Source organism: Capsicum annuum, chromosome 10 (assembly GCF_002878395.1).
Source record: "Capsicum annuum cultivar UCD-10X-F1 chromosome 10, UCD10Xv1.1, whole genome shotgun sequence".
Classification (NCBI taxonomy): Eukaryota; Viridiplantae; Streptophyta; class Magnoliopsida; order Solanales; family Solanaceae; genus Capsicum; species Capsicum annuum.
The window spans coordinates 985,262-1,011,598 of NC_061120.1; the positions used below are offsets into that span (position 1 = coordinate 985,262).

Here is a 26,337-nt window from a genome sequence, read left to right on the forward strand (position 1 = left end):
ACTCCAAATCCAAACAACAAACCAATTGCAACCACCAATAATATTAAGCATGTGCATAACATGCAAACCTTACCAGGGCAAAACAGACACATTTGGATCAAAATTATTTATGTTTTGCACAAAAAGAAATTGTTTTTTTTCTTTTTGTCAATGGATCAAAATATGCTGCCAGAGATGTTATTACTTTGATGGTGAGAAAAAAGTGGGAAATAAATATATAAATATAGTTCTGAAATGGGAGAAACAGTTATAAATCTATGGAAGAGAGAAAAAGAGTCTTCAGGTTGAAAAAAAGTAGAGAATAAACCTATTATTAATTTGTATAAAACGTGTTTAAGTTGTGTGTATTTAATAGTGTAAAAAAAATTCAACAATTTATGTCATTTATTTAATTACAAGTAAATTTCTTGATGAACATTAATTAAAAGGGCAGCCCGGTGCACTAAAGCTCCCGCTACGCGCAGGGTCCAGAGAAGGTCCCACCACAAGGGTGTATTATACACAGCGCTAACTTGCATTTCTGACGGAGGCAATTACCAAGACTTGAAGCCGTAACCTCCTGGTCACATGGCACTAATAAAAATCATTGTTAAATTCAATAACAATATTACATTTTCCCCATTTGTATGTATATAACTTGAATTCAAAAATCATCTGATAAATTGGAAACTCATTTCAGATGACGATAAAAGAATAGATGAAAAGTCCGTATGCCAATTCGACTTTTCTGCACGAGAATATATAACATAACATAACATAACATGAAAGACGTTTACGTACCTGACAATGTCAAGGAGTTAGACAGCAAGTTAGAACTCCGCTGGTACTTCTGGATTCAAAGGTAGGAGAAGAGGAACACCGTTTGCTGCTAATGGTCAAACTGCACCAGCAAACGCTATCCATACATTAGTGGATCAAGGTATGCAATGAGCAGAAGTGCTTTCGATTGGAACTCCAACTGTGAATATTGTGGCTCTCAAAGCGGCTACTCTAGCAAGTTGCAGCAAACGCTATCCCTACAGTAGTGGACTAAGGTATGCAACGAGAAGAAGTGCTTTGGACTTGAAGATGAATCCTTGGAACTCCAACTGTGAATATCGTGCCTTTCAACACATCTACTCTAGCAAGTGGAGAAACACAGAATAATGAATACAACACTCTTATGTGAACAACAACAACAACATACCCAGTGTATTCCCATCTAGTCCCACCTAGTGGGGTCTGGGGAGAGTAGAGTGTACGCAGACCATACCACTACCTCAAGAGAAGTAGAGAGGCTCTTTCCAATAGATCCCCGGCTTAGGACCAAGCACTCCTATGTGAAAACTAATGAAAATAACAAGAAAGTGGCATGGAATGGGGAATTGAAACTATATGGCATCGACTATAAATGTACACAGACAAGCGATTCAGATTGGGAAAGAGGGACTTTTGACTACAAAGCAAACAAATAGGGACTGATATTGAACCATACAGCAATTTGCATCTGAACATAGAAACTGATTTAGATTAAAACCACCATATAAATATATATATATATATATATATATATATATAAATATATAAGCAGAAGGTCAATATTTATTTAGCAAAGGTAGAAAAAGACCAGTAGCTCTTCATGCACTAGAGAGGCGACAACAGCTTAATAGCAGCAAAATCTTTAAAAATTCAAAGAAATGCAAACGTATATTAGAGCAACAAAAAAAGAAAAGGACTAGCGACAGCGAGAAGCCAACATCAGCAGAAACGCACCGAAAAGGACCAACAATGCCAGAATCGCATCAGAACGCACCAGCGGACAGATTAACAACCTTGTATTAGAAAACAAAAATCAACTTCCACAGACACCAGAATAATGGAGCACTCAAGCTTCAGCTAGAATAACTAAATACGATTTTCAAGAACATAATGTAAAAAAAAAAAAAAAAAAAAGGGCAGCCCGGTGCACTAAAGCTACCGCTATGCGCGGTGTCCGGGGAAGGGCCCCACCACAAGGGTGTATCGTACGCAACCTTACCTTGCATTTCTGCTAGAGGCTGTTTCCAAGGCTTGAACCCGCGACCTTCTGGTCACATGGAGGCAACTTTACCAGTTACTCTGAGGCTCCCCTTCAATGTAAAAAAATAATAATAAACTTACTAATGAAGTTCACCAGCATTTGTACTTGATGTATTCTTTCCACACGATCTGCTATTATACCCATATTTTTGCAAGTGCAATGAATTGATTCTCTTCTCCCTTTAATCAGTTTTCTACCTCTCTTCTTCTCCATTTCCTCATTAGGATGCACAATGGGTTGATCTACAACTGGCTATTTGCTATCTTCCCAGTACTGGATTGATCTTTCTAGAAAAAGTCCTCACATGGCATTCTTTAGTGAGTAGAGGATAAGCAAATTTGGTAGCATCCTCTCTAATATGAGTCATGCAGCATAGAGCATGTCCGCATGGCACTCCACTTATTTGTCTCTGCATTGACATGATGTGACAACAACAACAACATACCCAGAGTAATCCAACAAGTGGGGTTTGGGGAACATAGTGTGTACGCAGACCGCACCCCTACCTTGACATGACATTTTCTTCAAATCTACCACATAATTTTTCAATTCATGCACTTCAAACAAGTGTTCATTAGCCCAAAACAAATCATTTTTCTTCCCTCCTGATTTTGAGCCACTCTTTCTCTCACTTTTGGTGGAATCAGAGCGTTCAAAGCAGAAGCTTTTCATAACTTTATCAAGATCTAGTCATAGTTTTTCTTCTAATCCATTCCAATAATTTAGTATTGTTTCTCTCTAACTTTTACCACAAAAGCATTGAAAGAGTCAGTCGTGTAGGAGGACAAAAATGATTTTCACCCTATATTAATTAAATAAAAAAGAAAAATCAAGTTCCTTGACATATTCACATAAAGCATAAAACAAACAAGACTATCATCTACCGTCTACGATAGGATACAATGGAAAAAAGACATGAGACAATGGCAGAGGGAAACATGCTTTCCCAAAGACCAAAAATACTCTCCCTCTCTCTCTCTCTCTTTTTGAATTAAGTTATGACCACGTAGGATAAGCTAAAGTTTGGATAATTCAAGTAGTGTTGCTGCTTTCTACAGCGAGGATTGTCCTTTTGTCAGAAACAGCCCTTTCCATCGTTCTATTAGCTGGCTGCTTGTTCTTGCTGCTGATATTAGTTCTACTATTTCCTTCAACAGTTCGTTGCAATATCCGAACTGGTATTCCACCCAAGTCGAAGTCTTCCTTCAAAGATCTAGTTAGGAACCTCAAATCTGTATCTGAGAGCTGGGTTTTTCCGCTCATAAATGCAATAAAAGTTGGAGGTCTAGCTTTCACCTGAGTGAAATACTTGATCTTGGGTTGTGCTGCCTGGTCTTTCCAAGAATGTCTGCTCATGACCTTGCGTAGCCAACGGTTAAGACGAGCTGTTGACAATCTCAAACACCACTTTTCATATGTTTCAACGACCTGATTCATGACAGCTATCTGACTCTTCGCTTCGAGAGCTGAAACAAATACAACAGGTATCCCAGTGACCTGGGGAATAACCGTTTGAATTTCTTGAGGCACAGCTTCAATCACGCTCTTGTACAATTTGTAATTTTCTTTCCCTCTTAGAAGATCCATCTTATTTACAATCACAACAAGACCACGTCCTTCCTCTACCGCTCGCCTTGCTATAACTACTTCAACATGCTTCATGCTTCGCCTAGCTTTTGCAATCTCTTCTGCATCGAGGACCAAAACAACTACATGTGCTCTCATAAGGTGTTTCCTTGATTGCATAATACTTAAAGATGCCGGTCCCTTCTCCTGCTGTTTTGTCCTCTCCAACCAACCTGCTGTGTCAACTAAATAAATGGTTCTTCCTTCGTATTCAAATTCAGCACGGATGGAATCTCTAGTCAATCCAGCTTCAGGGCCAACCAAAACACGATCTTCTTGCAAGATTGTGTTCAACAAGGTTGATTTTCCAACATTAGGCCGCCCCACAATTGCCAACTGCAATGGCAATTTACTCTCCATATCCTCAGAGGAGTTATTCTCCTCATTCTCCTTGATCTCATCATCACGGATGTTGTTTTGGATCACATATTCTTCAAGTAATGGTCTAAGGGTTTCATGAAGTTCAGCCATACCGAGTCCTGTCTCAGCAGATAAAGCAATGGGTTCGCCAAATCCTAAATTATAAGCGTCGCCAACAGCAGCTCCAAGAGAACCATCACAGTCATCGAGCGATTCAGCTTTATTCATCACCACAATAGTCTTCATTCCAGGTGCATTCTTCCTCAACCACTTCCCAACATCCAAATCCATAGGCAACACTCCATCTCTAGCATCAACTAACAAAATCACAAACTGAGTTTTCGACAGCACATTTCCAGTCATTTCCGCAGTTCTACCAAGAACAGAACCAGAAGAAGCCTCTGCTTCTATACCAGCTGAATCCAACACCTTAAACCTCAAATTCCCCAATTTCGCAACACCTTCTCGTATATCCCTAGTAACATGATCAGTCGGAGTATTGTATACAAGTGCCTCCCTCCTTCGTATCAAACGATTAAACAACGCAGATTTCCCTACATTAGGTCTTCCCATTATTAAAACCCTTGGCAACTTATTAATATCAATCTTTGTAAAGTCAACCATAACGCTACTAGTACCAACAACCTTATCTAACCGTTCATCTACATTCTCATCAACCACAATATCGTTATCTAACAATTCATCAGGCTTCTCATCAACTATATCACTACTAGTAACAACACCACTATCTAACAATTCATCCGGCTTCTCATCAACCATATCACTACTAATAGCAGCTGCATTATCCAATAATTCATCCGTATTCTCATCAAACATATCAATACTACTAGTAACAACACCATTGCCTAACAATTCATCCGCATTCTCATCAACTATATCAGTACTAATAGCAGCGCGATTATCTAACAGTACATTTGTCGTCTCAACAACCGTACCGCTACTAGTAGCACCAGCATTACTACGTAAAATCTCATCTATCTTCTCATCAACCATATCACTACAACTACGAGTAGCAGCAGCGCGATTATCTAACAGTTGATCTATCTTCTCATCAACTATATCACTACTACTACTAGCAGTAACAGTAGCATTATCTAACGGTTTATTTTCCTTCTCTTGACTTAACGAAGTACACAGTTTCGCGACACTGCAAATGAAATAAGCATTCGGTAGACACGCAAATTGCACGTGTTTAATATTCGTAGAATTAATCGATGAAACTCCTATCGTCTCATTGCAACTTGAATTGTACGGTAAATTGCTAGTTGTTCTGAAGAGTATACCGAAGATATAACGGCTTCTCCGGCGGAACAAAGGCTTCAAGTTTCTCAGCAACATGATCGAGAAAGAGGACGAATAACCGGAGAGTGTCGGCGCAGCTCAATTGAACTTCATTAACTGACTCGTCGGAAGCAGATCAGAAAACTTGAACACGGTGGAGCTGCGGTGGACGGTGAAAACGGCGGTGTTACACGGTGGTTGGAATGGTGGAGAACGGCGAGGGAATTTAATGGAGGCAGAAAATGACGGCGCGAAAATGTTTGTGACCTAATATAACCCGCTCAATCTTTTAAATTACCCGCTCAATCTTTTAAATTTTAGCCACTTATTTTAAGCCCAATTTATATGAGGTGAGTTTCCGTATAATATTCAAATCTTTTAAAATTTAGCCGCTCATAATCGTTTTAGCTTATTTTAGCCCAATTTATGTGGTAGGTTTGTGAATAATAGATATTTATGATGCGATCTTCCTTGAATCTTTTAAATTTTAGCAGCCTTATAATAGTTTTAGCTCATTTATGTTGAGGTAAATTTGTGTGTAATAGACCTTTATAATTTGCTCCTTTTTTGAATCTTTTAAATTTAAGCCGACTTATATAGTTTTAACTTATTTTAGGCCAATTTATGCGAGGTAAGTTTGCGTCTAATAAATCTTTATGATACGGTCTTTTTTCAAATCTTCTAAATTTTAGCCGCCTTGTAATAGTTTCAGCTTTATTTAGCATGATTTATGCAAGGTAAGTTCTTTTATGATGCGGTCCTTTTCCAAATTTTAAAAATTTTAGCCGCCTTATAATAGTTTTAGCTAATTTATGCGAGGTGAATTTGCATATAATAGATCTTTACGATGCGGTCCTTCTTCGAATCTTTTAAATTTTAGCCGCCGTATAATAGTTTTAGCTAATTTATGTGAGATCATTTGCGTATAATAGATCTTTACGATGTGATCCTTCTTCGAATCTTTTAAATTTTTGTCGTCGTATAATAGTTTTAGCTATTTTATACGAGGTGAATTTGCGTGTAATAGATCTTTATGATGCGGTCCTTCTTCAAATCTTTTAAATTTTAGCCACCATATAATAGTTTTAGCTAATTTATGTGCGGTCCTTTGAATCTTTTAAATTTTAGTTGCCTTGGAATAGTTTTAGCTTATTTTAGCCCAATTTATGTGAGATAAGTTTGCGTATAATAGATCTTTATGACGTGATTCTTCTTCAAATCTTTTAAATTTAGCCGTTGTATAATAGTTTTAGCTTATTTTAGCCCAACTTATGCGAGGTAAGTTGCATATAATAGATCTTTATCATGTGGCCCTTCTTCGAATTTTGAAAAATTTAACTGCATTATAATAGTTTTAGCTTATTTTAGCCTGATTTATTATGCAAGGTAAGTTTGTGTATAATAGATCTTTATGATGTGACCCTTCTGGATTCACACCGGGTAGGACCTATTCGGGGGGTAGCGCTCCCTTTTTAAGGATTTTTCTGTATCAGGATTCGAACCGGAGACGTCTGATTAAGGGAAGAGCAATCTCAATCACTATACCACATCATTTGACGGTGATTTTAGATCATACATTAGGTCCAACAACAACAACATACCAGTGTATTCCCATATAGTGGGGTCTGGGGAGGGTAGCGTGTACACATACCATACCACTACCTCGTGTGAATTAGAGAGTGTTTTCGATAGCCCCCGACCTAGAACCAATAACAGTATAACAAACCCAAAAGATAAGTGCATATAAAGTACAATTTTAATAATTTTATATAGTATATTAAATTAATTATAACTCAGAGGACTCAAGTAGCATTATTCTAAACATAAAAATACAACTAGATACCCAATCTAATAAAATATTATTTTCTCACCCATCTTTTTGCCATAATATCACTATTACCCCCATAAAGTTCCCAATCTTTTCATCACTCTCACTACTCAAATCTCCAAATCCTCCATTTTCATCAAATCTCTCTTCATTTTCCCTTCAATTAATCCTCCAAAAATTGTAATTTTTTTTTTGATTTATTCCAAAAAAAAAAAAGAAAAAAAATAATTTATGGCTTCCGCCGGAAATCCTAACCAGTCCGGTGGAGGACCACCACCACCACCGTATGATATTCACAAATTCTTCAACCCACAACAACAACCGATTTCAGCAATACCAAATTCCCAGAATTTGATTTCTTCATATCCACCTGCCGGAGTTGGCACCGGCGCCGGAGTTGTCGCCGGAGTTGGTACCGGTGCCGGTGGACTCTACTACCCAACCTCTACACCCCCTTTTCACCATATCCCTCAAAGATCCATATCTTTCCCTGCACCCCCACTTCAACCTCCTGCTACCACCCCAACTAGTCCACATCAATTCTTGAATCCTAACCCTGGGGTTCGTTTAATGGCTTTGTTGAGTGCACCACCATTGACAAATGAAGTTTCCCAAGTTTCTCAACAACCCATTTTGCAAAATTCAGGGTCTGAGGTATCTGAATTTGGTGCAGTTTCACCCAGTGTTGGTGTTGGTGGTATTAGTAGTCCGATGATGCGAATGCTGAGTAGTACTAAGTTACCTAAAGGGAGACATTTGAATGGTGATCATGTTGTTTATGATATAGATGTTAGGTTGCCTGGTGAAGTGCAGCCTCAGTTGGAGGTTACACCTATTACTAAGTATGGTTCGGATCCGGGACTTGTTTTAGGGAGACAAATTGCAGTTAATAAGAGTTATATATGTTATGGACTTAAATTGGGAGCTATTCGTGTGCTTAATATTAATACCGCGTTGAGATCATTGCTTAAAGGTCTTTCACAGGTTGGCCTTTTCACCAAGCTTACATTTTTATGTCGTAATAGTTCAGTAGCTACATTGTATGTGAACTTCATATTTTTTTGTTATGTGGACTGTTTGTGAACATTATAAATACTTGTGCTAGTTGGTATGCTTAAAATGCTTGTGGTGGTATTACTAGTCCAATGATGCGAATGCTGAGTAGTAGTAAGTTACCTTAAGGGAGACATTTGAATGGTGATCATGTTGTTTATGATATAGATGTTAGGTTGCCTGGTGAAGTGCAGCCTCAGTTGGAGGTTACACCTATTACTAAGTATGGTTCAGATCCGGGACTTGTTTTAGGGAGACAAATTGCAGTTAATAAGAGTTATATATGTTATGGACTTAAATTGGGAGCTATTCGTGTGCTTAATATTAATACCGTGTTGAGATCATTGCTTAAAGGTCTTTCACAGGTTGGCCTTTTCACCAAGCTTACAATTTTTTTTGTCGTAATAGTTCAGTAGCTACACTGTATGTGAAAAGCTTACATTTGCTTGTATTAATAGTTCAGTAGCTACATTGTATGTGAAAAGCTTAATTTTTTTTTTGTCGTAATAGATCAGTAGCTACATTGTATGTGAACTTCATATTTTTTTGTTTGTTGGTATGCTTAAAATGCTAGTTATGGTAAATATGTGTGTTATGGACTCAAATTGTGAGCTATTTTTGCTTGCTTAATATTAATACCGCATTGAGATCATTGCTTAAAGGTCTTGCATAGGTTGGCCTTTTCACTAAGCTTACATTTTTTTTTTGTCATAATAGTTCAGTAGCTAAATTGTATGTGAACTTCATATTTTTTTGTTTGTTGGTATGCTTAAAATGCTAGTTATGGTAAATATTTGTGTTATGGACTCAAATTGGGAGCTATTTTCGCGTGCTTAAAATTAATACCGCGTTGAGATCATTGCTTAAAGGTCTTGCACGGGTTGGCCTTTTCGCCAAGCTTACATTTTTTTTCGTAATAGTTCAGTAGCTACATTGTATGCGAACTTCATATTTTTTTATTATGTGGACTGTTATGAACATTATAAGTACTTATGCTAGATTAAAATTCTAGTGATGGTAAATATGTGTGTTATGGACTCAAATTGGGAGCTATTTTCGCGTGCTTAACATTAATACCACGTTGAGATCATTGCTTAAAGGTCTTGCACGGGTTGGCCTTTTCACCAAGCTTACATTTTTTTTGTCGTAATAGTTCAGTAGCTACATTGTATGCGAACTTCTTATTTTTTTGTTAGGTGGACTGTTTATGAACATTATAAGTACTTGTGCTAGTTGGTATGCTTAAAATGCTAGTGATGGTAAATATGTGTGTTATGGACTCAAATTGGGAGCTATTTTTGCGTGCTTAACATTAATACTGCGTTGAGATCATTGCTTAAAGGCCTTGCATGGGTTGGACTTTTCACCAAGCTTACATTTTCTTGTCGAAATAGTTCAGTAGTTACATTGTATGTGAACTTCATACTTTTTGTCATGTGGACTGTTTATCAACAACAACAACAAACCCAGTATATTCCCACATAGTGGGGTTTGGGGAGGGTAGAGTGTACGCAGTCCATACCACTACTTCTACAGAGGGGAGAGGCTGTTTATAAACATCATAAATACTTGTGCTAGTTGGTATGCTTAAATTGCTAGTGATGGTAAATGTGTGTTATGGTAAATATGCTTAAAATGCTAGAAACTTAAGTTTATTCTGTAAAATAAAAGTTGGCAAATTGTCTTGTTTGGTTTAATATTGGAAAAAAAGATCCGTATTTTGTAAGAGCTATAGTAATTGGAAGTTTATAGTATGTTTTAACCATTCTTTTGTTAGTACGGTATTATGTATTCATCTAAGTTATGAATTTTCTTTCAGAGGGTTACAGACATGGCTTTCTTTGCTGAGGACGTTCACCTTTTGGCCAGGTAGTGCTATTCTCTTTTATTCATATCAGGTATTATGAAGTGCTTTATCTATCTAATTTTTCTGATGTTTCAGTGCAAGCGTCGATGGGCGTGTTTATATATGGAAAATTTCTGAAGGACCCGATGAGGAAGATACTCCCCAAATTACAGGGAGGATTGTCACTGCTGTTCAAGTCGTTGGTGAAGGGGCATCTGTTCATCCTCGAGTTTGTTGGCATTGTCACAAACAAGTACCAGTTCTTTTTTGTGGAACTCTTTTCTAGCATAGTTATTCTACTAGTTTTCTTCGTAACTGTTGTTATGCTCTCTTCAACAGGAAATTCTTGTGGTCGGGATCGGAAAACATGTTTTAAAAATTGATACCACAAAATTTGGAAAAGCTGAAGTTTTTTCAGCAGATGAACCTCTCAGATGTCCTGTTGACAAGTTGATTGATGGGGTACAACTTGTTGGTACTCATGATGGAGAAGTGACTGATCTGTCAATGTGCCAGTGGATGACCACCCGATTGGTATCTGCATCAGTGGATGGCACGGTTCGTGAGAGTTTTGCTTATTGTCTGTTAAACTGTTTGCATTTATATTTGCTGTCTTTGCTCTATACAGCAGCCATATCATTCAATGCATTTTCATTTGTAAAATGATGATTCAGCAACAAGTATGATACAAGTGTGATCTCGTAGATGGACCCTTTTTGTGCATGTCAAAGGAAACCGAGAGAAGGCCCGAGCTTAAGTGTGGGAGAAGCCAAAAATCACTCCTATGTGTGCACTAAAGGGGTGGCCTTGAAGCCTTATTCATTAAAAGGGCACCTTTGTCATTTTAAGTCTTTCGGGGAATGTAATATAAATAGAACCACTTACGGTTTTATTCACTTAGTTGATCATATTTTGAGATTTGTAACATTTGCAACACTTTAGTTCTCTCTCAAGAGCTCCAACCGAAACTAGGGCTAGACAAGTGAAGATTCACTTGTGTTTGCATATTGGCTTGAAATGTTGGTGTTTAGAGGAGGTAAAGGCCCTCTTGTGTCAACGTAGAGTTAGGTTTGTGTCGCGGATAGTGTTTAAGGGTCCAAGAGTGTAACAATTCTTGGGTTCTTAAGATTGTCCCTTCATTTGGTCTAACTATTTATCTTGTATCTCATTGAATCCGTGGTTCCTTGTTGTTGTTAATGTACCCATAACCTTCTTGTTGTTGTAATCTTGTTGTTTATGTGTTGACATAGTGAAGCCGTGTGGGGCCTCTTCGATTCACTATAGTCCTTGTAATCTTGTATTCTCCATCTACTTTGTTGAATATTGTTGTTGTTGTCTTGAAAACATAGAAAAGCCGAGTGGGGCCTTTGATTCTCTATTGTTGTTGATCTTGTAGATCTCTTGAATCCGTGTTGTGTGTTTGATCTTGTATCAAAGCACGACCAGAACTTTTTATCCACTGGTTTTTCATGCTACAAGGCATTGCTTTTCATGAGCCGGCCGGCACCCCATGCATTTTAAAACAACCAACTAACAATGTACATGGGAATGAATGGCAAGAAAATTATGTGAAATATAGAGTTAGCAATAAAAATGGTCATTCTAAGAAATCAATATCCAGATTGTATAGATTCCACTGTTCTCTTAAACCAACACAACAAATGTCCCAGAATGTGTGCAGTCCTTTGCTAGTTATGAAGAAGTGGACAATGCGATACTGTAATGTTTTCTTCTTAATACTTGCACAGTTTTAGGTTTATTCATTCTTCACCCTTGAATTTTGTTAATGTGTAAAGTTCTGAAGACAAAACAAAAGAAAAATAGAAAAAGGATGTGGTTTCTGTCCTGTGAAAGGGAAAAAAGTGATCTGATGATAAACTTTGAATTTATCTTCTGTTTTGCTAACTAAAGTTGGTTGCTCATAACTCGTGTGTGTGGTTTGTATCTTGTTTTACAGATAAAGATTTGGGAAGACCGGAAGCCACAACCAATTGCAATTCTCAGGCCTCATGCTGGTAATCCTGTTAATTCAGCAACCTTCCTTGCTGCTCCAGACCGCCCAGACCACATCATACTCATCACTGGGGTATGTGATAATATAGTTTGTAGCAAGCATCTTTTGATGGAATCAGATGTCTACTTTGAGGAATAACTGTGTTTTTCTAAAGGGATCATGCTTTAGGAGAGTAGTTGGTCTTGATTTTATTTTATTTTTCTGTATAAGTTTATGTCTTGGCTGTTTCTAGCGTTTAGTTCTTCACATGTAACCAGTCAAAGTATACAGGGTTTACTTAATCGGGAAATGAAGATATGGGTATCAGCAAGTGAAGAAGGCTGGTTGCTTCCTAGTGATGCTGAATCATGGCACTGTATACAAACATTGGAGTTAAAGAGTTCTGCTGAAGCTCGTGCTGAAGAGACATTCTTTAACCAAGCTGCAGCCTTGTCTCAAGCAGGTCTGCTCGTACTAGCGAATGCAAAAAAGAATGCCATATATGTTGTTCATCTAGAGTATGGTCTGAACCCAATGGCAACCCGTATGGATTACATAGCTGAATTTACAGTTACAATGCCAATTTTGAGTTTCACTGGAACAAGTGATTTACTGCCTCATGGTGAACAGATTGTTCAGGTGTACTGTGTACAGACGCAGGCTATTCAGCAGTATGCTTTGGACTTATCCCAATGCGTGCCACCTCCCATGGAGAATGCTGTGGGTTTCGAAAGGACAGAGTCTAATGTTTCACGTGATGCTGCTAGTATTGAAGGATATCTTCCTGTTGATCCTCCTGGTAGTAAACTAATGGAGTTTCCTTTAACTAGTTCTGCACCCAAATCTTTAGTGCATGAGAGTGGCACAGAGCTTGTAGCATCAACTAGACCTTCTACGACTGATGCACATACTGCATCGGTCACCTCTGTGGAATTTGCTTCTTCAGTCACGGAATCTAAATCAGCTAGTTTACCCAGTATAACTACTGATACTGATATTGCTCCCTTTGCATCACCACCACCACCTTTGAGTCCCGAGTTGGCTAAAAAACTTTCTGGTTTCAGAAGCATATCAAACAGCTCTGAGCCTGGTCCCTCTGTCAGTGACCATTTTGGGGATCCTAAGGCTGTTGAATATTCAGTTGACAGGCAAATGGATGCCATTCATCCAAACTTGACTGGCCTTACTTCGTCGGATGGTGACCCAATGAATAATGAAGATGAAGTGACACGTGATGATGGTTCTTCGGGTATTAGTAATCCAATTAAATTCAAGCACCCTACTCATCTGGTGACTCCTTCGGAGATATTGTTGGCTAACTCGTCCTCTGAGGTAAACCATGTTAATGAGCATAAAAGTGAGGGAGAATCGAGTATCCAAGATGTTGTAATCAACAAGGAAACCAGCAATGTGGAGGTGGAGGTTAAGGTTGTTGGTGAAACAAGATTCAGTCAAAAAACTGATATTGGCTCTCAAGAAGACCTTCATCCTTTTGTGTCAGAAAACAAGGGGAAACCCTTTTGCTCTCAGGCATCTGATCTCGGAAGAGAAATGGCTCGAGAATGTCGTGCCTTATCGCCTAAAACCTATATTATCCAGGAATCTAGGCAGCTTGATGGGGCTTCTGAAACTGAGCAGCTGACCCAAACATCAACTGCCCCTGAAGAAGATCGTGACTCTGCGAAGGAGATCTCTGGAAAGAATTTAGACTCAAGTCTGCAAGTTTCTGCTCATCAACCTCCACCTTATAGTGCCAAAGCAAAAAAACAAAAGGCAAAGAACACTCAAGGATTTGAACCAGCTTTATCCTCACCTGGTGATTTCAACTCATCTGATTCCAATGAGGGTGGTGTCAGCGCAAGTAATGCCTCTATGGAAGCTGCAGTCTCACAAATTTTGTCCATGCATGAGAAGCTAAATCAGGTGCCTTCTTTGACTCAAGGGACTGTGTACATGAATATGTAAAACTTTAATTGTCTTAATATTCTATGTGGGAATACGCTGGGTTTGTTGTTGTTGTTGTAATTGTCTTAATATTCTTGTTATTGTTTTAATTTATGATGCTTTTAGTGGAGTTCCATCTTCTCTCCTCCTATTAGTAGTAGTAGTTAGTAATTGCTTAGTTACTTATTCTCCAATGTGTAATGCTATCTGCTGTTACATTTACTTTGTATCTTGTTATTTTGCTATCATATGTTCGCTGCGTCAAAAGCTTCTCCTTTGAGCCGAGGCTCTTTTGGAAACAGCCTGCCTAACCCCACAAAGGTAGGGTAAGATCTGAGTACATCCTACCTCCCCAGACCCCACTTGTGGGACTACACCGTGCGCCATTATTCCTTGGGGGATTTCTCCGTTATCAAAGAAAATCCCTTCTGAAATTTATTGCATTATTTCAGTCAAGTTCCATCATCTAGGTCTCTTTCACATCCAATGGTTTGTGAAACTACTTTCAGAGAATTCTCTTCTTGGAATATTCAAACTTTTCAAGTGGTGGAAGCTGATTCTAAATATATATTTATTATATGGGAGGACTGTTTGTCCAACCATTTTTTGTCTTGCATTGATGAAACATTAAAGCGTGCTGGAAATTGCTATTCTGCAGTTTATCATCTTACGTACATTATCATGTTGTTTTTCTTATATTCTGTTCTTGTTTCCATTTTCTCTCAATGCCGTGTCTTCTTAGGTTCTTAATATGCAAAAAGAAACGCAAAAGCAGATAGGTATGATGGTTGCTGTTCCAGTTACCAAAGAAGGAAGAAGACTTGAGGCTGCCTTGGGACGGAGCATGGAGAAGGCTGTCAAGGCCAATTCTGATGCTTTATTGGCCCGTTTTCAAGAAGAGGGTGCAAAACAAGAGAAATTACTTCGTGATCGTACTCAACAAATAAGCAATTTGATATCTAACTGCTTTAACAAGGACATGCCGGGGCTAATAGAAAAAGTAATGAAGAAAGAACTAGCAGCTGTTGGACAAGCCGTCACACGCAGTATTGTCCCTGCCATTGAGAAAGCTGTATCAACTGCTCTTTCAGAAGCCTTCCAGGTTAATATAATGAAAATCTGGCCTTTAAAAAAAATTGAATTTGTTTGTCAATGACGGAACATGCATGGTGCAGAAAGGAGTTAGTGACAAGGCAGTGAACCAACTGGAGAAAACGGTTAGCTCCAAACTTGAAGCTTCCGTCGCTAGGCAAATTCAGTCGCAATTCCAGATCTCTGGCAAGCAAGCTCTTCAGGTGAGCGTGAGTAGACAATTCTTTATTTAGTTAATGCCACTCAATGTGGAAACAAAGACATTTCCTCAACCTTGTCTATTCACTTATATTTTGTGGCTCCCCCGCAATGCTAGATTGCTAGATCTTTGAATTTATGTCCTGAACATCTCAACCTGCTATTTTTCTTTCCTGCTGTCTTCGTTGTGCTTCTTTTGCAGGACGCGTCAGTTTACAAATTAATGTTGGACGCTCTATACTCAATGACATTCTATGTGTCCTGCAGGAAACTTTGAAATCTACAATGGAAGGTTCGGTGATCCCTGCCTTTGAGATGTCATGCAAGGCTATGTTTGAGCAAGTAGATTCAACGTTTCAGAAAGGATTTGCTGAACACACTACTTCTGCTCTACAGCAATTTGAGTCCATGCATTCACCGTTAGTACATGCTTTACGGGTATGACTTATGAACTGTGATTTTTAGTATGATTTACTGTTTACCCTTCTGTTCTCTTGCTAATTTCGGGTAGGACAGTACCTTCCCTTTTTAACATATCTAACTTATGTTATGCTCTGGAATGGAGAGTTATTAGTAGCCAATGATGTACTCCTTCCACGCCCTGTGTATAATTTTCTTTCTATGTATATATATATATATGTATGTATGCATGAATGGATGGATGGATGGATGTGAGGTAGCAGTACGGCCCCACTTTGTGGGAATACACTGGGTTTGTTGTTGTTGTTGTTGTATATATATATATCTACTTTCTTATTCCTTCCTATCAGACCATCCTTTCTACTCCCTCGATTCCATTTTGTTTGGCACTTTCCTTATTAGTCCATTCCAAACAGAATTGACACATCTCTATAATTCCTAATTAACAAGCTGTTATAGTTATAGCTACACAAATTTTATGACATGCTTAAGACCGCAAGTTTTTAAAGTCTTCTTTCTTTGTTACACTTTGTGTCGAGTCAAACAAAGTGTAATAGAGGAGGGGGTATAGGTTTCTTATTAAAGAAGTCAAAATGGAATGATGGAATCTATTTGAAGCTTGGGTACACGTGTGTATCTGTTTGATAAATAAGTCGATGTTCATGCTTTTTTAACAAATTGGTGTTCATGCTTCCACATCACTACTTAATAGAGAGCAATCGTCAACGTTTATCATTGTAATTAAATATTTAATTGCAGAGCAGAGTTGAATATTTCTATTCTCTATGGAAGAGTCTAGAAGCGGGTTTGCATATGCTTTGTTGAATACATGAACTTGGCATCACGATGAACATTCCTCACTGTCTCCGAGGGCATTCTTGGGTTTGGGACGAGGTGGGGGGTAATCACTTGACTATTTATTAGAGGAACTTAAGCAGTAAGCGTGTGTTGGATCGGAATTTGTGTTATTATTTTCAAGGTTACTGGGTAATACATGCCGATCTTATTTATGAGTGACAAAATCTTTTAGTATAGATTTCATGAGATTGTGTGTGGTATTCTTCTTTTGGTTATTACTTCCATCTCAAATTTGAAAGCTGTAGTTACTCGTAAAAAGAGATTTTACTTGAAAAATGTTATTTTTTCTTGGATATATTTGTTATCATCGATAATGGCCGAGTTTATACTCTCTTTGGAATTCGTGCTTTTAAAAAGAACTCACTTGAGTTAATTTTCAGGATGCCATCAATTCCGCATCATCGATGACTCAAACATTGAGTGGAGAGCTAGCTGATGGTCAAAAGAAGTTGCTTACGCTTGCAGTTTCGGGAGCAAATTCCAAGTCATTGAATCCATTGGTTAGCCACATGAGTAATGGACCATTACTGCATGAGAAGGTTCTTTCTATTCCCTTAAATTACTTCTTTCTCGATAGTATAATTGATAGCTATTTATATTCTGCTTATAGACTTAAGTCCTTTCTTATTCTATAATAGCTTGAGGCTCCGGCTGATCCAACCAAGGAGTTATCTAGATTGTTAGTGGAGCGCAAGTATGAGGAGGCGTTCACTGCAGCCTTGCAAAGAAGCGATGTGTCTATTGTATCGTGGTTATGTTTGCAGGTATACTGTTTGCTCATATCACTTGTTTATGGATAGGGCTAAGATATCGGGTTGTTTAGGACTGCTACCGGGCAAATGTTTCACCTCTTATCTTTCGAGTTGGTAGAAGGATAAACTTCCAAACCATCCAAACGATGAAGTTGGAAAATGCAAATCGACGAATAACTAACCTTATCAATTAGAAGGTTCTTGTATCTAAATAGATCATTTCAAATTTTGGCGAATCTTGATTTCCTAGTTTGCTGACGGTCTATCGGAGACAGCCTCTCTACCTCTACGAGATAGGGGTAAGGTCAACTACACACAACCCTCCCCAGACCCTACTTGTGGGATTACATGGGTGTAATCAATGTTGCTCAGACTCTTCAAAAATGTCAGTGGGTGCATGTCGGATTCACCAAAATTAGTGTATTTTTGGAGAATCCAATACGGGTGCGGCATCAAAAGTGAAGAGTTCAAGCAACTCAGGGTGTAATGTTGTTGATTTCCTAGTTTACTGCATTTGACAATCTTAGCTATATACAAGTTGGTATCTGTTACCAAGCGCCATCGTTGAAGAAATCACCTAGTTTGTTTTGTGAACCTATGTTTCTCGAACTCTTTGAAAATGATGCCGGGAGTGTGTCGGATCCTAAAAAATTTCATTACGTTTGGAGGATCCGAGACACCCACGGCATCATTTTCTAAGAGTCCGAGCAACCTAACTATAGTCACTGTTAATATTTGAACCTTGGCCTCCCAAGGCGTTTCCTGCATCATTCGCGACAAGGCCACACTTTTTGCTGCATTTCTTGAAGTAAAATTTTTTGTTTTCGATCCATCTTAACGATTTCCCTATGCCTTCTTCCAGGTTGATCTACCGGTTATCTTATCGATGAATCCTCTCCCGTTGAGTCAAGGAGTACTTCTTTCACTTCTTCAGCAGGTGGCTTGTGATATCACCAAGGAGACAACCCGAAAGTTATCCTGGATGAGGGATGTTCTATCAGCGATAAATCCAACTGACCCGATGATTGCAGTGCACGTGCGGCCTATCTTTGAGCAAGTATATCAAATCCTAAACCATCATCGGAGTCTCCCCACCACGACCCCCGCTGAAATTTCAAGCATTCGTCTGCTCATGCATGTTATCAACTCCATGCTTATGACCTGTAAATGATCTTTTCAAGAATAACACGCGATTACGCCTGATGGAATACCTTTTCTTTTCCCCGAGGTAAAATTTGTCGTGGGGTCGGTTGGATTTTCGGGTTTGTTGATCTGAGTAGTAGTATATTTTGTGTTGACCACGCCCGCCACCTGGCTGGGCTCCTGACCGATCTCCTGACCTCGGGCGAAGTATTTGTGTATACAGATTTTGGTACTTTGTACATTGTTATCTCTTTGCTGCAATTTTCAAGTGGGAGGTTAAAAGTTTCTGTGTATGCCATGTTTGGTTGACGGTATTAGTATGCCCTGATTGAGTTATGCATTTATCCTGCGTTTGGTGGACGGTATTAGTATGCCCTGATTGAGTGATGCATTTATCCTGCGTTTGGTTGACGGTATTAATAATTTAATAAATATGTCTGGATTGAGTTTTGCGGGAACATATGTATTACTCCATGTTGCTCGGGACGCTTCAAAAATGTCAGCGGGTGTGTGTCGGATTCGCTAAAAGTAGTATATTTTTGGAGAATTCGACGCGGGTGCGGCATCAAAAGTGAAGAGTCCGAGCAACTCAGGTATTATGTTCCTTTTACTTGTCATTAATTTCCTAATTGTATTTTTACTTTTACTCGTCATTTTTGACATATCCAGAGAAAACTTCTTTTTTCCTTTTTTATCCTCAACATTAATTGCTTTTTTTTTTTTTCAAATTAATTTCAAGATACGATGTAAATATCATTTAGTAGGGTACCACGAACAATCAGAGGTTTTGGGTCCGGCCCTGGGTATAAAGGAAATCTTGTTGGGAGCGTCATCCCAAGAATGGGCCCTGCAGTGCGCTTCTTAATGGGTGTGCCAACTCAATGAATAAAAGTACGAAGCTTTTCGTTCAAGAAATAGGTTAGCTAAATATGAAAAAATTTATATTTTACTTGTAGAAAAAGTAAAAAGTAATTATAGTATTTCTTTAACTTTGCTTCAAAGTAAAGTAAAAATCAAATTTGGTAGCAAAATAGAGCAAAAAACTATTAAACATTATCCTAAATCGGAAAATTATAATCCTAAGTTGTATGGGAAAAGGATTTAAATTATAGTTGTATAAATAAGTCACTATTACAACTTAATTATATTCAAGAATGGCAATCTACGTTCCAATAATTTCAATTAGGCTAAGTAGTTATCATTTCCCTATTATCAAAAATCGTGCCGAAGTCTGTCGCGTTCGACCAACGCCCCGACAGAGCGATGCGCCTGTGGATATATTAGTTGGTCGTTCCCCCCGACCGGCTGCATCAAGATCAACACGGACGGGAGCTTCATGCCGAATTCAGGGCTTGCAGGGTTTGGTGGTGTAGCAAGGGATGATCAGGGTAGATGGTTAGGCGGTTTTTGTGGCCGATTAGGTTTTGTAGCGACGTCGAGTCTCACGGCGGAGCGGGTTGAGTCTGGCGAAGAAGTACAACATGAAAAAGGTGATCATAGAGACCGACTCGAGTGATGCATTGATGCTGCTGAGCGTGAGAAGTGCAGTTGACAGTCACCCCGATCGAGTCGTGATAGAGGAGTGTCGGCGACTGCTATCCGAGCTCGGGATCGCCATGATGCATACCCTAAGGCAAGGAAACAACTGCACGGACGAAACTCGGAAGAATGCAACCAGACGAAGACCTCGTAATACTACATCGCCCCCCACATTCCCAACACCAACTACTTCTCGCGGACATGGCCCGCGTTGCATACCCTAGGTACCCAAAACACGTACGATAGTGTAATATATGACAAAATGTCCGGAGATGTTAAAAAGAACACAATGTTATTGAAATATTTTCTTCTTACTATCCGAAGATAATATTTAGGCGTGTTTTTAATACTTTACTCTAAATGTAATGATATTCATTTTGTTAATTTCCTTTTTCGTACCTATTTTTCCATTCCCTTGGAAAATATAAAAGAGAAATTAACAACTTTATTAATTACTATTAATCGATTTACTTAATTACAATTAATTTATAAACATATAAGTCTCTATAAAATATATGATTTTCGTTCTTGAAAATAAAACATGTTACACGTTACTAAGTAAAGATGATACGCTAATATAAAAATTATTTCTTTACACTAACGTTGTATATAAACTAAAATCGCGCTAAATAACTTAGTTTCGATAATAAAAAAAGGATGATATCAAAAGTGCACAACATTAAACAAATTCAAACTACTACAATGTCGATAAATTTCAAATTAAATATCAAAATTACAACTAAAACAAACTGAAAAAAAAAAAAAAACATAAAAATAAATCTAAAACATAATAAAATAATAGTTTATTCTTCTACATGAGTAAATAGAAAAAGACCATAATACCCCAAGGGCAGTAACAAAATACGAAAAAACAGAAAGAGCTGTCGTAGAATTAACCCCCGGTGGTCCCAAAAAGTCCGAACCCCAACCATCTCTGCCATCGCCTCCACCACCTACACCCGGAGCCGGTGAAATCTCCGGTGCATACGCCACCACCACCACCACAACAGCATATCCAGCGTATTCCTACCTTGTGAGGTCTGGGGTGGGTAGAGTGTATACAGACCATACCACTACCTCAGGAGAAGTAGAGAGGTGGTTTCCGATAAGACCCCTGGCTTAGGACCGATAACAGTAAAACAAACACAAAAGATAAGTGCATATAAACTAGTATGGTACGCAAAACAAACAAACAGTATAACAAACACAAAAGATAAGTGCATATAAACTAGTACGGTATACAAAAATAAACTAACACCGCTAGCCACAAGCTAATACTACAGCCACAAAACCACGAACAAGAAACTCCAGACACAAAGGAGCGCTCCCTTATTATTACCGACGCACTCCCACTCTCTAACCCTCTACCATAATCCGCATCCTCCACACCTTCCTATCAAGGGTCATGTGCTCCGTAAGTTGTAACTGCTCTATATCATGCCTAATCACCTCCGTCCAATATTTCTTCGGTCTACCTCTTCCCCGCCTAAAACCATGCATAGCCAGTGTCTCACGCCTCTGCACTGGAGCATCAGAGTCCCTCCTCATCACGTGCTTGAACCAACGTAACCTCACTTCTCGCATCTTGTACTCCACCGAGGCAACTCACACCTTCTCCCGAATACGCCACCACTACCACCACAATACAATAATACTGTACTCACAAAAGAATGGTTAAAACATACTATAAACTTCCAATTACTACAGTTCTTACAAAATACAGATCCTTTAGACAATTTGTCAATTTTTATTTTACAGAATAAACTTAAGTTTCTAGCATTTTAAGCATATTTACCATAACACACATTTTTTTTTTTGGTTTCCCATCCAGTATCCAGTACCCGCATTGGAGCCCGACTAATCCGGATTCGCGCCGGGTAGGACCTCATTCGGGGGTAGCGCTCCCAACAAAGTTTTCTCCATGTCCAGCGTCGAACCCTCGAACCCTCGACTTCTGGTTAAGGGTGGCAGCCCCATCCGCTGCACGACAACCCATGTTGGTCCATAACACACATTTACCATCACTAGCAATTTAAGCATACCAACTAGCACAAGTACTTATAATGTTCATAAACAGTCCACATAACAAAAAAATATGAAGTTCGCATACAATGTAGCTACTGAACTATTACGACAAAAAAAACTATAAGCTTGGTGAAAAGGCCAACCCGTGCAAGACCTTTAAGCAATGATCTCAACGCGGTACTAATGTTAAGCACGCGAAAATAGCTCCCGATTTGAGTCCATAACACAAATATTTACCATCACTAGCATTTTAAGCATACCAAAAAGATTCAAACCTGTAACCATGAGATGCTGGCTGGCCATACCTTGTCAATCTCACTGGATCTCAAACATCCATGCAGCCATTGAACAGGTCTCAAGGGCGGCAGCCCGATGAACTAAAGCTACCGCTATGCGCGGTGTCCGGGAAAGGGCCCCCACCACAAGGGTGTATCGTACGCAGCCTTACCTTGCATTTCTGTCAGAGGCTGTTTCCAAGGCTTGAACCCATGACCTCCTGGTCACATGGCAGCATCAAGATAAATATTGCCCTACTTAACATCAATACAGAAAATGTCTACTATTTCCACAGCGGACACTGAACATGTCGAACTCGAAGTTGTTCAGAGCATTATCAGGAATGATTCATAGTGAGAGGATAATTATACAAAAGAAACCTAAGTTGCTCGGCCTCTCCAAAATTGTTGCCGCACCCGTGTCGGATCCTTCAAAAATAAACTATTTTTGGAGGATCCGACACGCACCCATAGACATATTTGAAGAGTTCGAGCAACTTAAGAAAGAAACTGTTGTTTTTCATTGAATTTAAATCTGAAACAAATCCCATGGAAAAAAATAATAATATTTTGTGTTCAACGGCATATGCTACGGTGCGGATTGTGCAGAAAGTTTATCATGATGGAAGAAAAGCAGCAAACAAGGACATAAGACAATGAAGATAACAACAAAAGAATTCAACTAAAATTAAAGATATTAGCATTTATACCGAATTGACGAATGTTACAAAGTCGACTACAAAGAGACAGTGCGTCTATATAGCATTTCATCATCATCACTGTCGTCTTCCTCTTCTGATACAATCTCATTGCCTGGTAGCACTAGTTTCCCACCCATACAAAATGACGGACCAGAACTTTCGGGCTCTATGTAATCACCATATAATCTCTCTTCAAATCTTTGATCACTACAGTTGAGAAACCAAGCCAAAGAACATCGGATTCCCTTGCTCTGCAACCGTTGGTACCTGGGTTTGATTCTAGATTCCAAGCTATATGTGAAGTAGTCCGGAAAGTCCAAAAGCTCGGACATTGGCCTGTCCATATCACTCTTGAAAAAGTAATAACTATTTTTCATGAGACCAACTTGCAAAGCAACTAACTGAGGACATTTTACGATCATCTTTGCCACATCAGCCGTGGAAAATCCCCGTCCAAGAAGGAACTCGACAGGTTTCATGATCACATGCTGGTGTAGGCTAACAATTTGTGGCATCTTCTCGATTACTTGGGCAAAACCATCAGGATCAATCTTGAGCTTTAAGTTAAAGAAATACTGTTGCGACGACAGCTTAGCTTTCAAAGGCAAACCAAGAATCTGTGGAAATTGTGCAATAACACAAGGCAAACTGTCCTTCCTAAGTCCAAAACTAAGTAAGCAATTTACATTTGGCTTCACCGTCTCTTCAAGATCATAACCAAGTAAATATGCTCGCTTCTCCAACATTCTCGCCAATATTTTCTTCGGCAAACCCAGCGAAACCAAATAATCCACCAATGGTTTAATCATCGTCCCAACTCTCATTCCAAGAAAATATGGATATTGTGTTACCATCGGCCCTACATCCCTCGGATTAACCCCTATACTAACCAAATAAGCAACTGAAGTACTCATCGTTCCCTCAAGTTTAAACCCTAACAACTCCGGATACTTCATCAAGACATACCCAATATCCTGTTTCTCAACATCAAGACCTCGTAAAAACTTAATAACGGGAACAAGCTCCACGACGACACTAGCATGTAAACACTGAGGATAATTCTTAACAAACTCACCAAGCTTAGACCTTTGAATCCCAATCTTCTCCAAATATGACAAAACAGGAATAATATTTTTCCTAACACTACAACCAAGCATTAGAGGATATTCATTCATATCATCAATCGTTAGACCAATTTTCTGCAAGAATTCAACACGTTCGCGCATAATTTCAACAGCGGAGGGCAATTCTAATTCCTCTAATTCATCAGGGATTATTCCTATAGTTTTCAAGTAATCAGAGATTATGACACGTGACACCAACTTCTCTTTGCGCCCTTGGATTACTCCCCATGTTACTGTTGGCATTTCGTATTCTGGGAATTTCGAGGAATTGGTGGAAAAGGGTTTTTGGTTAATTACCTTAGGGTTTTTGTAGGGTTTAAGGATTGTATTAAAAAATTGATCTTTTAGGATTGTTTTTAAAGAGGATTGGTTTCTTCTCATTATTGTGGTCATTTTGGAAATGCTATTGAATTCACAAGCAACAAGATAAGAGCAGGAAAAATTGGGGCCTTTGAGTAGGGAAGATAAAAGAGGAGAAAGAAGAAGAAGAATTCGAACCTTGGAACCGTCGGCTAGGTTAAAGCCAAATTTTAATGTGAGGTCTTGGTCATTTCGAGATTGCTATTGAATTCACAAGCAACAAAATAAGAGCGGGGAAAATTGGGGCTTTTGAGTAGGGAAGATAAAAGAGGAGAAGGAAGAAGAAAATTCGAACCTTAATATGGACTCGTCGGCTAGGCTAAAACCAAATTTTAATGTGAGGCCTCAATAATATTGGTATTGACTTCACAAGCAACAAAATAAGAGCTTTAACGAAGGAGGAAAGGGATAACGCCTTACCTTAACTGTTGTACACCTTGCCTTAGGTGCTGTACATTTACTTCAATGGAAAAATTGGGGCTTTTGAGTAGGGAAGATAAAAGAGGAGAAAGAAGAAAATTCGGAGGCCCAGTGATTAGGGTGAGCATCCATCGATTCGGTTCGATTTTATGTGTTATTAATTTAATTTATTGGTTTTTAATTTTTAAATATACAAAACCAATAATCAATAACTAACCAATAAGATATTTTCTTATCGATTTTCGATTTATCGATTTTTGGTGCTTAACAGTTTGGTTTCAGTTTAACCAATAAAAAAATACTCATAAAATAAAAATAATACAGTAACAACTAAAATTAAAAAATGAAATCTTAGTTGCCACCAAAATCATACAAAATGCGTTTTAGTTTACAAGAATCTTCAAACTTGAATTTAGAGTAGTATTATATTTCACATAACAATATTATCGTTTATAATAGTAAAGATGGATCCAAATTAATAAAAGGTTAAACCATGCGTTTCAATAATTACCTTAGATGTTATTGTAAACATATTATTTATTGGGGAAAGCATAAAAATAATACCTCAGAATTTGGGTAGTTTAATTCAAAATTTAAAAATATTTCTAATGAATGATGATAGTTTTTTTTATTCTTTATTATATATTCACTATTGTCAAAAAGAAAATTAAATTATAAAATTAACAATTAAAATTTTTTGAGGTCTTGATTTTGGGGGCGTTTTACTAGCTTCATCCTTGAGCCACCGTTGAGAGTCTGACTGCAGAATTGTGGGTCATACATAGCGGCTTGAGCCTAGTGAAGAGGTACAACATGAATGAAGAAGGTCATCATCGAGACCGACTCGAGTAATGCCTTGATGCTACTAAGCGGGGGAGAGACACAGTCGACAGCCACCCGGTTCGCGCCATGATAGAGGAGTGTCGACGACTACTATCCGAGCTCGGAAACGGCATGATGCATACCCTAAGGTAAGGAAACAACTGCGCGGATTACCTTGCGAAATTCGGAAGAATGCAACCAGACGAAGACCTCGTAATACTACTACATAGCCCCCCACATTCCCTACACCAACTACTTCTCGCAGACATGACCCACGTAGCTTACCCTAGGTACCCAAAATACGTACGATAGTGTAATATATGACAAAACAAAAATACAATGTTGTAAACATTTTGAGATGTTAAAAAGAACACAATGTTATTGAAATATTTTCTTCTTACTATCCAAAGATAATATTTAGATGTGTTTTTAATTCTTTACTCTAAATGTAATGATATTCATTTTGTTAATTTCCATCTTCATAACTGTCACGCCCCAAAATCCCATGGGCCGGACTGGCATCCGAAGCCGAGAAGGCCCGGGAGAACCCGTTCAAATACCTGTACTTTCACTTATATGTCACCAAAAATTTGGACA

At 38.5% G+C, this 26,337-nt stretch overlaps 3 protein-coding genes across 9 annotated transcripts; 1 reads left to right on the top strand and 2 right to left on the bottom strand.

The window, feature by feature from the left end:
- Nucleotides 1-2,838: 2,838 nt before the first annotated feature.
- LOC107845585 (GTPase Der) lies at nt 2,839-5,625 on the bottom strand. Its single transcript, XM_016689999.2, has one exon. It carries the CDS (start codon nt 5,402-5,404, stop codon nt 3,092-3,094), a length of 2,313 nt encoding a protein of 770 aa, XP_016545485.2. The 5' UTR covers nt 5,405-5,625; the 3' UTR covers nt 2,839-3,091.
- Nucleotides 5,626-7,209: 1,584 nt separating this feature from the next.
- LOC107845325 (enhancer of mRNA-decapping protein 4) lies at nt 7,210-18,767 on the top strand. 2 transcript variants are annotated; one of them, XM_016689584.2, is made up of 12 exons: nt 7,210-8,159; nt 10,048-10,097; nt 10,171-10,327; nt 10,414-10,632; nt 12,032-12,160; nt 12,359-13,990; nt 14,754-15,113; nt 15,187-15,306; nt 15,569-15,739; nt 16,960-17,118; nt 17,218-17,343; nt 18,194-18,767. In XM_016689584.2, the coding sequence occupies exons 1-12, from the start codon at nt 7,407-7,409 to the stop codon at nt 18,500-18,502; spliced, it is 4,185 nt and encodes a 1,394-aa protein (XP_016545070.1). In that variant the 5' UTR covers nt 7,210-7,406; the 3' UTR covers nt 18,503-18,767. The 2 variants fall into 2 exon arrangements, with proteins under 2 accessions (XP_016545070.1, XP_016545071.1); XM_016689585.2 differs by lacking the exon at nt 7,210-8,159 and adding an exon at nt 8,346-8,593.
- Nucleotides 18,768-20,697: 1,930 nt separating this feature from the next.
- LOC107845566 (transcription termination factor MTERF4, chloroplastic) lies at nt 20,698-25,008 on the bottom strand. Of its 6 annotated transcripts, none has more exons than XR_007046026.1 (3): nt 23,024-25,008; nt 22,344-22,534; nt 20,698-21,127 (listed from the first exon to the last, which is right to left on the bottom strand). XR_007046026.1 is itself a non-coding variant. In XM_016689968.2 (2 exons), exon 1 carries the CDS (start codon nt 24,529-24,531, stop codon nt 23,050-23,052), a length of 1,482 nt encoding a protein of 493 aa, XP_016545454.1. In that variant the 5' UTR covers nt 24,532-25,008; the 3' UTR covers nt 20,701-21,131; nt 23,024-23,049. The 6 variants fall into 6 exon arrangements, 4 of the variants coding, with proteins under 4 accessions (XP_016545454.1, XP_016545457.1, XP_016545455.1 ...); XR_007046025.1 differs by having other exon boundaries at nt 20,700-21,131; XM_016689968.2 differs by lacking the exon at nt 22,344-22,534 and having other exon boundaries at nt 20,701-21,131.
- Nucleotides 25,009-26,337: the final 1,329 nt, after the last annotated feature.

Excerpts from the sequence above, each read along its gene's own strand:
- LOC107845585 (XM_016689999.2), bottom strand. The coding sequence starts at position 5,404 with ATGTTGCTGAGAAACTTGAAGCCTTTGTTCCGCCGGAGAAGCCGTTAT.
- LOC107845325 (XM_016689584.2), top strand. The coding sequence starts at position 7,407 with ATGGCTTCCGCCGGAAATCCTAACCAGTCCGGTGGAGGACCACCACCA. Across the intron at positions 13,991-14,753 it reads TGCATGAGAAGCTAAATCAG|GTTCTTAATATGCAAAAAGA; the intron begins GTGCCTTCTTTG and ends GTGTCTTCTTAG. Across the intron at positions 17,119-17,217 it reads GACCATTACTGCATGAGAAG|CTTGAGGCTCCGGCTGATCC; the intron begins GTTCTTTCTATT and ends ATTCTATAATAG.
- LOC107845566 (XM_016689968.2), bottom strand. The coding sequence starts at position 24,531 with ATGACCACAATAATGAGAAGAAACCAATCCTCTTTAAAAACAATCCTA.